Here is a 14,271-nt window from a genome sequence, read left to right on the forward strand (position 1 = left end):
CGCACTAGTATCTAATAACTAAGCACTAGAACTTAATGGAAAAGATACTGGTATCTATAAAATAAGCACTAGTAACATGAAAATAGATACTAGTATGGGTTATAGATTAATTGTTAAAATGGCTTGCCATACCACAACCCTGTAAAACACTGTATTGATGTCAGTGGCTTACAAATAAAGTATGGGGTTATGTCTCCTGGAGAAAAAAAAGGTGACTATATATTAGTGGTGTAACAGATCACAGATCGGATCACATTATGGTTTTTTTTTTGTCAGAGATCGGACCATTTTTCCGGATCAGCCAAAAAGGAGAGGAGACAAATGTCATTTGCTTTCTGTTTATTACAGAAACAGCACTGCGAGACACTTTTGGTTTTAGCAAACAGAACTGAAGCTGTAATTTAATTAAAAATACAATGAAGAAATAATCAGCTGAATAAAAATAAACTGTAAAATATTCAGTAAAAATTCACTGTTACTACTACTGATGCTGATAACGCTAATCTAGAAATCTGACATTATCATGTGTACAGCCCAGTCTCATTTACAATAAATGATTCAGTTATTCACTCATAAACTTCATGTTTCATTGCTAGATGATCATTTTTGAAGAATAATTCAGTAGGATATTTTATTGCTGGTCGCCTCACAGCAAGAAGGTCGCTGGTTTGAGTCCCGAGTGGGTCAGTGTGCATTTCTGTGTGGAGTTTACATGTTTTCACTGCTCCAGTTTCCCCAACAGTCCAAACACATGCGTTATAGGTGAATTGAATCAGCTAAATTGTCAGTAGTGTATGAGTGTGAATGAGAGTGTATGGGTGTTTTCCAGTGATGGGTTGCAGAAAGAAGGGCATCCCCTGTGTAAAACATATGCTGGATAAGTTGGAGGTTCATTCCGCTGTGGCGACACCAGATTAATAAAGGGACTAAGCTGAAAATAAAATGAATGAATGAATGTTTAAATTCAGCCCATATCAATTTTGCAGAAATCATTTCAATATTTAAGCATCAGTAACCTTGAAAGCATAAGATTACTGGTGTGATGATATATTTAGCACTGCAATCTAAAGGGATGTTCAGGCCAACACTCTGATTGGATGTCATGGCTATGATGTTTGCTGTATATTCCCTTACAGCTCAGCTGCTCAGTGTTTTTTTAAAGAATCTGATAACCCTCTGCCAGGCGTCCACCTGTGCTTCTGAATGAGCTTTGGGTTCCCCGCCAAATAAAACCGCTTGCTCAAGAACAACATGAAAAGTGGCCAGACAAAATGGCATGTAGGGCACCTCAATAAAGTGACCAGCTTTTTCATACTTCACCAGCTCATAGTTATTTTTCCCATGAGCTTTGAGCCTGTCGCATGCTAACTTTGCATGATAGACGCTCCTCCAGTTCATGTCATCTTCTGAAGCGATGAACATGAAACTAGCAGGGGCACGCTCGATGGGAATAACAGTAGGAAGACCTTCTTTAGACATCGGGTCATTCATAACATCTAGCATATCCACGAGGCCTGATGCTGTTGGTTTTTTTTTTTTTAAGTCAAACATCAGAGGTGGAATACACATGTGTTTATAGTACAGCGGGACAACGCTGTTGGCATTGCATCCGTTGATCCAAACAGTAGCTGTTATATCAGGCAGAAATGTTGACATGGACAAAGCGAGATCTCCACTCTTTGATATGGACAGAAGGCCGATTTTTTGACCTTTCACCTAAATAATAAATACAAATAAATAATTAAATCAACTTTGTGATGAGGTCCCGTTAATAATTAATTTATAATTTGATTAGGATTTTAAATGCTCATACATACTAACCTCTGGCTGTCGCCGTAGGAAATCTAGACCTTCTTCAAAGTACTCAAGGTGAAATTTGTCAGCTTTTTTGGGTAAATCCTGGTAATTTTGGTAGGCCAAGGCTAAAACTGCAAAGCCTTTCTTTGCCAGCAGAGCTGCTCTCAACTCAAAAGGACCTCCTTTAAGTATGTATGTATCCAAAATCCCAGGAAATGGTCCTTTACCTGAAAAAGAAAGTGTAATACCTGCATTAAAAACTCAGGCTGTGGTATAGCTTGGCGATGTAAACTACACATCCCCATTTTCAGCAAGGCAATGCCATAAACACTCATATCTGTTACCTGACTAGTATAAGATAGTTATTAAAAAGAGACTGTAATAAGTTTTGGGGCAGCACGGTGGTGCAGTGGGTAGCACAATCGCCTCACAGTAAGATCACTGGTTCGAGCCTCGGCTGGGTCAGTTGGCGTTTCTGTATTTCGAGGAGCTTTTTCAGTTTATTCGTGACAATCTGCATTAGTATAAGGTTATTATTATTATTAGCAATATTATTTATTATATGCAGATTTATTAAATTTAATAAAATCAATTTATTGATTTAATAAAAACAAGTTTGTCCACCTGTGGGGTTTTGGAGACGTCTGCATCACCATATGGGGCATAAGAACAGAACGTGTGTTTGGATATAACTGTTTTATGACCACACTTCATTATTATTGTTCGTTTATTCGTTTGCTGGAGATTAGAACTGAATTTAGAAATAGTTTTAACACAAATCTTTGTGCTTAACAAACTTAATTAAATATGTGGGCTAATGGATGTCTTCAGTTGAGTGAGTTTCCACCGTTTCCTCAGTCCACCAAAGTAAAGGAGTAAAGAGTAAAAGTAAAGTAAAGAGAAAGTAAGATGCTGAATGGAGGAGGCTCGTTCTTTATCTTCGCGCTGCAGATGCTCTGTTCAACTGTTTTCTCGCTAGTGAAGTGTTCAGTTTTACACTTACAAAGTCGCCATGTAAATTGCAAATGTGCCATGGTGCAACGCAACTGACTCTGAATGGGATTGTGAGATGAGACTCTAATTGGTTTAATGCACGTTATGCTCAAAACACACCCAGAACTCATTAAGAGAATAAGCACAACCCTGTTAGGACATGCGCCGGGGCGCAGAGTGTAATTTTCCATCCTTAAAATAGCAAAAGTGGATTCAGACATGCCCTTAATGCTTTTGCGCCATGAGCTTTAGACTATGTGCCTAGATTGTTAAAATAAAGCCCAGAGTGTTTGTTAAGCCCACTCATTTTTTTGGATTGATTGTAAAAGGGACAGCATGGTGGCTCAATGGTTAGCACTATCCCCTCACAGCAACAAGGTTGCCGGATCTAGTCCTGGCTGGGTCAGTTGGCATTTCTATGTGGAGTTTGCATGTTCTCCTCGTGTTGGTGTGGGTTTCTTCCAGGTGCTCCAATTTCCCCCACAATCCAAACACATGCGGTATAAGGGCAATGGATGTCTAAATTGGTTGTTGTGTATGAGTGTGTGTGTGAATGAGTGTATATGGGTGTTTCCCCAATACTGGGTTGTGGCTGGAAGGGCATCCGCTGCGTAAAACATATGCTGAAATAGTTGGTGGTTTATTCCACTGTGGCAACCTCTGAAATAGAGACTAAGCCGAAGGAAAATGAATGAATGAATGATTTTAAAATTGTGTCTGCTGCATATATGTTGTTGAAAGTGTCAGAGAGATGAAAGAGACAGCAAAATAACTCAAATAACTGACCAGCTGGCATGAAAAGAGTCCCTCTGATCCTTCCTTCGGTGACAGGACTTCTCCGGACGCCCTCGCTCAGGCAGTGTCTCTCGTTGGTTACTTTGGCCAGGACTTTATCATCATCACTGATAACCTCAATGTCAACTAGAGCTGGACGCGTCACATCTTTCAGCCTGAACTTGCAGCTTAATAAATCTGCTTTCAGAGCCCAGAATAAACCCATCGGTTCCACTCCAGAAAAGCTCCCGCCAGCAGAAGAGTCGCGCTTGAGGTCAATTTGGCCATTGTCATCTGCTTGATAGATCGCTGAAGCTTTGAAATCACGTCCACCTTCATCCGTGATTTTGGAGCGCAGATCCACACGTTGATGAGGATTTAAGCCGCTCACCGTCACATGCACCGGGTCTTCAAATGAGCACTTATAACTGGGCAGAAGCTTGATGCTGACTCCAGAACTGTAGTGCAGCTTTGCAAGGGTTCTTGCAAAAGGCAAAAAAGCCCATTTCAGTGCTGCATACATGTTATCTCTGTGATCACTGCAGGATACTGAAGTAATGGGGGATTTCAATGAGCTTCTTGAAGCATTACAAATCTTTGGACTCGAATCTGTCACGAGATCAGTCTTATATATATATGCTGACTTTGAACTCTCTGATCTTAAATTACATTTCTGCGAGCCATTAAAAAATAGCATGTGATTGATACAGATGAAGAAACCTGACAACTGAAGCTCGAATTGTTGGCCCTCCTGTATATCCCCCACCCCTCAATTTCTGTTTAACGGAAGATTATTTCAACACATTTCTAAACATGATAGTTTTAATACCTTATTTCTAATAATAACTGATTTCTTTTATCTTTGCCATGATGACAGCACATAATATTTGACTAGATATTCTTCAAGACTCTAGTATTCAGCCTAAAGTAACATTGAAAGGCTTAACTAGGGTAATCAGGGTAATTAGGCAGGTCATTGTATAGCAGTGGCTTGTTCTGTAGACAATCTAAAGCAAATATTGCTCTAAGGGCACCTATTTTAACCCTTTTCCCGGATTTAAGATCAGTCTTTTGTGACTCCAGAATGTGTCTGTAAAGTTTCAGCTCAAAACACCCATCAGATTATTTATTATAGCTTTCAGAATAGCCCTGATAGAATAGCTCTGAACACACTGTTGCTGTTTATGTTGCCTGTGCCTTTAATGCTGGTTCTCCCGCCCACCGTACCCACGTGGCTGTCAGAGTGTGCCCCCCTCTCCAGCTGCGTCAGATAAACAGCACAGTGGCAGACATGAAGGAAGCAGATCTCACGTAACTGTAAAATAACGGACACTAAATTACATACATTTACTGTAAAATAACTGCCACTAAATTACAGAAATTTACTGTAAAATAACGGACAAAATTACAGAAATTTACTGTAAAATAACGGCCGCTAAATTACAGAAATTTACTGTAAAATAACGGACAAAATTACAGAAATTTATTGTAAAATAACGGCTGTTAAATTACAGAAATTTACTGTAAAATAACGGCCACTAAATTACATACATTTACTGTAAAATAACGGCCGCTAAATTACAGAAATTTACTGTAAAATAACGGCCGCTAAATTACATACATTTACTGTAAAATAACGGCCGCTAAATTACAGAAATTTATTGTAAAATAACGGCTGTTAAATTACAGAAATTTACTGTAAAATAACGGCCACTAAATTACATACATTTACTGTAAAATAACGGCCGCTAAATTACAGAAATTTACTGTAAAATAACGGCCGCTAAATTACAGAAATTTACTGTAAAATAACGGCCGCTAAATTACAGAAATTTACTGTAAAATAACGGCCACTAAATTACAGAAATTTACTGTAAAATAACGGCCACTAAATTACATACATTTACTGTAAAATAACGGCCACTAAATTACATACATTTACTGTAAAATAACGGCCACTAAATTACATACATTTACTGTAAAATAACGGCCGCTAAATTACATACATTTACTGTAAAATAACGGCCGCTAAATTACATACATTTACTGTAAAATAACAGCCGCTAAATTACATACATTTACTGTAAAATAACAGCCGCTAAATTACAGAAATTTACTGTAAAATAACGGCCGCTAAATTACAGAAATTTACTGTAAAATAACGGCCGCTAAATTACATACATTTACTGTAAAATAACAGCCGCTAAATTACAGAAATTTACTGTAAAATAACGGCCGCTAAATTACAGAAATTTACTGTAAAATAACGGCCGCTAAATTACATACATTTACTGTAAAATAACGGACAAAATTACAGAAATTTACTGTAAAATAACGGCCGCTAAATTACAGAAATTTACTGTAAAATAACAGCCGCTAAATTACAGAAATTTACTGTAAAATAACGGCCGCTAAATTACAGAAATTTACTGTAAAATAACGGCCACTAAATTACAGAAATTTACTGTAAAATAACAGCCGCTAAATTACAGAAATTTACTGTAAAATAACAGAGGGTGTGAACAAGTCTGTCGTCTTAGCTGTGGCTTATCTGGGGAGCTACCATAAGAAAACGCTGCTCGATGCCCTCGCTTATGTGAAAGAGAGACAGATCAGGCTCACAAGAGACCTACTGACTTGTGGTGCTGGATTTTCACCTCCGACAGCAGCAGGATCCGAGCGTGAAGACAGGGTCCATTTTACAACATCCACTTCCCGAAAGAAATGACTTGCCTGTATAAGCGTTGCCTCAGACAAGAACACTACTCGATGCCAGTCACAGAGGTCTGCCCCCGTGTCTTCATAGGAGACGAGTAACGCATAGCACCAAACCATACAGAGTAAAAGCGCTTGACTGATCTTAGGCCATGTCCACACTAATGCGCTTTTATTTCAAAAGACATATTTTCCTCTCCGTTTCAGCCCTCCGTCCACGCCGAGACGCCTTTTTAGGAAAGGAAAACGCTGTCCAAAGTGCTCTGTAAAATCAATCAGTTTTGAGTTCTTTTGATCGACATTTTTAAATGAAAGTTGATTGAAATGAATAGAAACAAGTTGTGTGAACTCAAAATTTGAACTTAAACTGAACGAGTTCACGTAAGCATGCAGATTTCTAGCATTACTGTAAAAACCCTGCGTTGTACACAATCGATTTGTGTTGGGGCAGCATGAAGGAATGAAGTTATCTGAATTGTTTTTACAAATTGACGTGGATTGAACATAAAGCAAACAGGTTTTCCCAGTGAAACAGCAAGATTTCTGTTGTTTCAGCTCATTTGAAATGAGTAGTTTGAACAAGAAGCAAAAGTGAGGCTTTGTGTCCGACTAGACAATAAATGTAAAAGTGAAGTTGTTGTTTTTAACACGATTAACATAAAGAGACATGATTTAGACTTTAATGTTGTGTTCTGTTGAGATTTACTGTCAAAATAAAATAATTAATCTCCGCTTAACAAAACGTAAATGACACTCAATATAAGTTAGGAGCATTTTGAATATATTTCAAGAGTTCCCACTTAGATATGCTCGGCGTATAAAGCAGGTTTGGCATGCTGTCCCGGGAGAGAACCCTGAGCTCGGAGATATTTGAGCCCAAGGCTCCCGCCCGGTCGATAAGCATATCAGGAGATCCGAGATCAGGTAGGTCCCGAGAGCGCCCCCTTTAGAAAAGGGAGGAAAAGGAGGAGATGGGGTGGAAGGGGGGATTCTTCCAAACGAAGATAGAAACAGTAGGGAGAAAATGATCCATTTATAGTAAACTAGGATCACTCTGATTGGATTATTACTGATTACAGATGAGTGGCCAGACGTGCTCAATCATATCACGTGCTCCTCTCCAAATTAGTTGATGAAACTTCACTAGTCAGAACTAAATACTTCATGCATTAAAGCTGAAATGACTTTGAATTGAATTAAGGCAACAAGTTTGCACAACTTAATGAAGGAAACTGAACATATCCATATTTACAGTGTGAATAAACCGCTGCATAAAACATGCTGGAATAGTTGGTGGTTCACTCCTCTGTGGTGATAAAGAAGGAACTAAGCCGAAAAAAAATGAATGAATGAATGAATGAAATATCTTTTTACAGGTATTTCTATAACACAACTACCTTTTATACACTGCAAAAAATGTTATGACAAAAAATATTTTTAAGTTGGTTGAACTTAATTTGTTAATCAGGTTTACAACTTTTTTTAAGTTATACAAAGTTTAACTACTAATATTTTAGTCAGATTGATGAATGTAAGTTGAGACGACTAGAAAAGTTCATTTGATTCCACTAAAAATGCAAGAATTATTAATATTTTTTTACATTCAACAGTTCCTTCAACAAAGATGCCAATCTTTCTGATCAATGTTCATGCAAGTTGGTCTTTAATCATAAAAATGGTTAGAAAAATTGCAGAATAAATGCAGGGTGTCAGTGGCGTGTGAAAATGTTGATATGTCAATTTTAAGAAGATGAAGGCCCTTAAAAGGTATTAAAAAGTCTTAATGGTGTTTTTACGAGGTCTTAAATTTAGTTCAAGTATTGTCCAAAGTGTTTGTCTTCAAAAAAGTATATATATTAATATGAAAATATATTGATTTTCCTCCTAATATTAACAACGGCGTGCTCGATCCTCGCATGTGTGTGTGTGTGTGTGTTAGAGTGTGTGTATATGTGTGTGTCAGTTCTTACACTTTGGGTTCCTCCGAATCTTGTAGATGAGTGCTGTCACTGGGAGGATATGGCTGCTCAAGTCATGCGGGTCCTCGTCTCTTGTAAACACTCTGTGGTAGGAGATGTCCATCGTTTTGTACAGCTTTGCCTGTTCCTTGTTCAATGCTCTTTGTTTTGGCGTACTGGGTAAAGTGTTCAGGACGTGTGATTCCTGCCATCCCCAGTGCAATTGGAGGGGATAAAATCACTTACAAAACAGGGTTCTTGCACCATTTTAAAAGTAAAATGTAATGCTTTTTAAGACCTCAACAAACATCATTTAAGACCCAAAAATTTCAGAATTTCTTTGGAAAAGGCTACTCAATTTGATGTCCTCGTTACATTTAAATGAATTGTGTCTCATCACAGTATGGATAACCCACAGTACCTGCCTTTTAGGTGTCTGTCGATGAAATGAAACTGTTAAAGCAGACTGTGAGGTGGCGTCTGAACTAGAGCTGTAATCGGGCCATAAAAGTTAGGCCCGATAGGGCCCGAGCCAGACAAGTACATACTGACTGACAGCTTTTAAAAAGCCTGAACCGGTTTACAGCCCGACATTATTCAAATGTGCACATGCACACAGCTCATTTGCCTTTTTTCATGAACGAGTTGTTTATATGTGTGTTAACATTACTTATTCAGAACACAGGCTATAGGCCACTTGGAAGTTGGAACAAAAAAAAAAAAAAAGTCCTCTGTAAAATCGTAACATCTCAGCACTCTAAATAGGCCTGGGTGCATACACTTGGCCTTTAAATTGGCCAACACAGCAATAAAAATAAGCCTTTCTTAAATTAAATTAAAATAAATGATGACAAATATTTATGGAATAAAATCACTGTCATAAATATTTTGTGCGTAAACAAAATTCACGCATCCGTAATTATAAAATTGTAAAGGAAAACGGAACGTACTCCTAATTTTACGAGGCTACAATTCCAAAATCTGCGATTAGAACAGACACAGATACAACATTTTCTTTGTCTGTTTGTATATGACTGATAAATTTACGATGGGGTGTACTTTACAATCACGAAATACAGTTTCACCACGGACACGAAGTCCTGATTACGAGTACGAATCAAACAGCGACACTCAACTGTACAAATTACATCACCGCTGTCACAGGCATTAATAAACAAGCGAGAGTCTCAGGTAAGATGTTTGTTATTTCCTCTTTGAGAAATGTCCGTCATGAGCTGTAATAAAGGTTGAGACTAAATGAGGTCCATTTTTGCTGTGTTTCTTGGACATTTTACAGAATCAAAATTAAGAATGGACCAAGGATAGTGAGAATATTGCAAGTTAACGTTAAGGGCAGCGAGCACAGAGTTTCTCAGTGAATCACTTAACTGTGTTTAACTATATCATGACATCTGTTGATTAAGTTACTCTTTTTTAAAGCCATTCATTTATTATGTAATGAGGATAACAGCAAAAGGAAATGTAGATATTTGAGGGTTTGTGCTCACCAGAAGTGTGTAAGATTAAACATTTTTATGAGACTATGAATCAAAATAAATATTAAATATGTTAAATATGTGACCCCGGACCACAAAACCAGACATGAGGGGCAATCATCTGAAACAGACCTGTATGTCATCTCAAAGCTGAATAATTAAGCACCTCATTGCTGTATGGATAGGATATGATATGTTCACACACACATATATATTATCTTTAAATTTGTAGAAAGTAAGGTATTAGTAACTAATAATATAAATGTTTGTTTTATTATTTGTTTGTTATATTACTTGAATAAACTATTAGTTGCATTATATTGTATCATTATAATGAATAAACTATTACCATAAACATGTATATTACCATTTAGCCTTAAACTATTCTGTGTGTTTTTCTCTTTCCGTGTGTGTTTGTTCTATATTGGTGATTGTTTAATTACCACATTATATTTTGCTTATTCTGGTTTATTTAAAGTTTCAATTAATTAATAAGAGTAAAACTTTTCTTTGTTTTGTCTACCTGTACTGAATAAACCTGTCTCATATTCAGGGCTTTAAGCAAAACGTTGTGTCTGCGCACTGCCACTTCCAACCCCTCCTCATCCAATTTCCCACTAGACTTGCTGGAAGTCTCTCTGGCAGCAGCCCAAATGGATTTTCCACATGTGCCTTTTCCTTGTACCAGTATTAAAGAAAACATTTCAATAGTATTCAGTGAATTATCTATACTTGTTAAATAACCAATGTAATCATAATATTATAGAAGCATACTGAGCTGGTCTTTTGTTGAACGAAATTGACAAAATTGGTCACATTCTCATCCTTGGCAATGAAAACACCATTGAAAAAAGGCTGTTCTTCCACTCTATTAATAACAGAGGAAAAATATATAGTCAGCATAAACTAATATGCATAATCCATTTGCAATTACTACTGTGAGTAGTATGCTCTTCCTCTCTGGCTTTGTTAAACCGATATAGTTTGCGGTTTCCATCTGCAGACAGCATTTGGGATACATGCAGGACACGAGAAGTGATCAATTGCACTGAGCTTTTCTTTCTCATGATGACAATATGTCCACTCCAAAAATGCCTTCTGGAATGTTCTGCCGCATATAGTGTCATTCAAAAAGTTGGGAGGAAAAAAAAAAACATCAGTGGAGCTAAAGAGCTGTTTTTTACTTAACATTTGAGTTATTTGAAGCATTTTTACCCGTCCAAAGTTCTGTGACTTTTGCTCTAACATCTTTATAAATGATTGTCGTGATAGGCCTGGTGCAGCGACTTTAAACAGCTCAAAAGAAGTGAACAGGTCAACCTGACATATTGTTTGAAATGTTACAGAGCCTGGCAAGTAACCACTTCGGGCAAGGTCCAGCGGCTCAGGTGTCCATGATTTGTGGCAAGTGTTGAAGCACCACATGGGCAAAGGGAGGTCATAGCGACCTACAATCAAATCAAATTACAGACACTTCAAATATATAAACATACATCCAAAAAAAGGTTCAAATTTCAATTTAAGCAGTACAAACCATTTATGTTGATGAGCTGCACTTATCGACCAGCGCTAACAGACATGTTTTGGTTCTCGCAATCACAAATACTTTGTGGCTCTTGTATGGGTAACAAACATGCTAAAGAAATATAAAAAACATATTAATATTAATGCATGACTGAAAACATATTCTCAAACAAAAGTGTTGCTTACCTTGCTCACATAATGTTTGCTTCCCATGGATTTCTATCACAACGGAGGAATAGGGTTAAAAAAGTTTTCTAAAAAGCACTCTCTGTTATGCAGAGTATAGAGTTGGCGAGCTGACACATCACAGCTGCTGCAGTAATGTGGCTTTGGCAAACAAGATACTATTTACAGTATGTGTGCACAGATTATATAAAATATTAGTCTTGATATATCCTATTTTTCAGTTCTAAGTCATAAATTATTGAATATACTTTCACAGTGAAAAACTGGCTCATGTTATCACAGACAGACTATAGTGAAATTAGACTCTTTGTCACATCGATATTACACTGGGTTATAACTACACAGACAACAGAATGTTTCGAAAAGCAAACTGTATTTCCTTCAGACACCCTACAGTGGCATAATAAACTTTTTTGTAGAAAAATAACTAACACGTGTAATTATTTTGCATATCTCTACAGTATGTAACTGCAATAAAATCAATACTATGATTTACTGCATATTATATTTGCTTGATATGCATGGATGTCTTGAAAAGTCCTTGGTTGTCTTTGATAGTGCACATCAAATGATTTCTATACATCACTTACAATATAACTACGCTAATAAAACCTAGCTAACACAGAGGCATGCATAATAATATATTCTAAAGCAGTGTAACGTTATACAATACATGATGGTTACCTGTATGATCACGCTGTTTCTGCAATATCCAGCTGTTCGACGCACGATATGTACGTCATCGTCTAAACAGATCACCGCTGTCCTTAAATAAATTCAAAGTGCTAAACAAAATGAAACAAGCGAACAAATATATATATATAAATAAAACATATATATATATATATATAAAACAAACAAGCGTGTTATGGAGTACCTGTCTAGAAAATAGGGTATTTCATATAGGTTACTCTCACAATTTAACTTTTTTTTTTCAAATATAAGACAGAATAGATATAAAGTCAGAATAAAACACTAGTTATTAATTTGTTACTCAAAACGTTATGCTTTTAATCGCTCAAAATAATCTTGAATTGTCATTCCAAATGAAAGAACAAATGAAACGTGGAAAAAAAATGAGCGTGTCAATTTTATGATCGTATAAATCATATCTTGTTCACCATTTGAAGCTAGTATCTGCTAGAAATCCTGTACGTTTCAGGAGTACATTAAAACCACCTGACTTTGCTACGTTTTATCTATATTATTTCTTCGTGCTTTCCTCATATTATTTTAAATACAGTGGACTTACATTTACGTTGTCATTCCCGTTAATGTGAGAAAACAACAAAAGATGCACATACAAAGTAATATTTTATCGCTGTAGCAAGTTAATATAGGCAATAATACATTTTACATGTAATAAATGTATAACATTACATTAATATTTTACTCAAGCGATTTAATAGTGTGTATTTGCTTAATTTTCTAATAACTTTTTAATTAATGATTTCCCACATTAAATACTGTAGTAGGCCTAATTTATAGTAAGCAATATATTGTTTTTAAACCAAAATTTAGCAATAGAAACAAATTAACTATTAATAATTAATCAAATAATAATAATAATAATAAGTAAATATATATATAACTAACAGTTGTGACAGTTTAGTAAAATAAATTGGTTTATAATCAGATAATCAGTTAAGATAATCCGTTTATAACTATATTTTGTTTAAATGATTAACTATAGTAATTCATTTTAATGTGACACATTATTGTTTGCTTTTTATATTTTTCAACAAAGTGATTTTAACCAAGTATGATAATATTAAGGTCCAGAATTAGTTTATTACACTTAATCCTACAATTAGACGGTCTGACGGTTTTCTTTGTGTATGTGGACACGTGAATGAATTCATAAGTGTCTTTAACCAATTATTTTTATTTACATAATTTGGGTTCAGAAACTGCAGAGATGTTAAAATGATCGTTACGATATAATAATAATGACTGAAATGGGAAGCCATATTTGTGAAATTCAATAGGTGGCGATAATGCTAAGGAGTTAAGTTACCATATATGGTTTGCCTAAATCGTGTGTGCTGGATTGTGTGTGCCTGAAACGTGTGTGGTTCTGCGGATCTGCAGCTGGATATATCTCGCTTCACCAGCTGCTGCCTGTCCGTTAGGAAGCTGATGATCCACTGACAGACAGAGGTGGGCACAGAGAGCTGAATTAATTTGGGCAGGAGAAGTTCTGGTATGATAGCATGGAGCTGAAATCAACAAACAAAATCCTCACATAGGTGCCTGGTCTGTCTAGGTGTTGCAGAACATAATGCAGTATTTGTATTGTTTTTATTTTTTATATATATCAAAATCTGCTTCAATTCTGTAAAACAGCTCATTTAGAAATATTATTAGCAAAAAAACATGACATTTTCAATACTTATTTTCCCCTGCTGTGTGTCAGTGATTGTTGCATCGACTCGTACCTTTCTCTTTCCTGATTGGATGACACTTTGGATCAGTTGGTAGTTGTATGGGCTAAAGAAAGAAAGTCTCTTTATTCAAGTCTCTTCATAAAGATGTTTCCAGTAAAAGTATTGTTTCACAAATACACTTCAAAGTTTATTATTTTGTTGGTCTTATTAAATATTGTTTTTCTCCTGTGTAGTTGTGGATCAGTAGAGTGTCTCGTCCTGCTGTTAAAGCGTGGAGCGAATCCGAACTATCGGGACATTTCCGGCTGCACACCTCTGCATCTGGCTGCCAGAAACGGGTAAACTGAAGCTTCATAAACTCTGTGCAGTACTGCCACCTGCTGGAGTCATTCACTAATACATTATATTGTAAATCTATACAAGCTTTTTCATTAGAGTGTA

General features: G+C 36.3%; 1 protein-coding gene and 1 long non-coding RNA gene across 3 annotated transcripts; both read right to left on the bottom strand.

Annotated features, from left to right (window-relative positions):
• Positions 1-324: 324 nt before the first annotated feature.
• Positions 325-8,433, bottom strand: LOC130243952 (acyl-coenzyme A thioesterase 5-like). 2 transcript variants are annotated; one of them, XM_056476267.1, is made up of 5 exons: positions 8,250-8,433; positions 6,202-6,542; positions 4,792-4,879; positions 1,822-2,024; positions 325-1,716 (listed from the first exon to the last, which is right to left on the bottom strand). In XM_056476267.1, exons 2-5 carry the CDS (start codon positions 6,397-6,399, stop codon positions 1,138-1,140), a joined length of 1,068 nt encoding a protein of 355 aa, XP_056332242.1. In that variant the 5' UTR covers positions 6,400-6,542; positions 8,250-8,433; the 3' UTR covers positions 325-1,137. The 2 variants fall into 2 exon arrangements, with proteins under 2 accessions (XP_056332242.1, XP_056332241.1); XM_056476266.1 differs by lacking the exons at positions 4,792-4,879; positions 6,202-6,542; positions 8,250-8,433 and adding an exon at positions 3,577-4,774.
• A 2,072-nt stretch (positions 8,434-10,505) lies between these two features.
• Positions 10,506-11,488, bottom strand: LOC130243897 (uncharacterized). The gene is made up of 3 exons (XR_008839174.1): positions 11,444-11,488; positions 11,268-11,369; positions 10,506-11,181 (listed from the first exon to the last, which is right to left on the bottom strand). It is a non-coding gene; the product is annotated as an uncharacterized LOC130243897 (long non-coding RNA).
• Positions 11,489-14,271: the final 2,783 nt, after the last annotated feature.

The sequence above is a fragment of the Danio aesculapii genome, chromosome 16 (assembly GCF_903798145.1).
Source record: "Danio aesculapii chromosome 16, fDanAes4.1, whole genome shotgun sequence".
Taxonomy (NCBI): domain Eukaryota; kingdom Metazoa; phylum Chordata; class Actinopteri; order Cypriniformes; family Danionidae; genus Danio; species Danio aesculapii.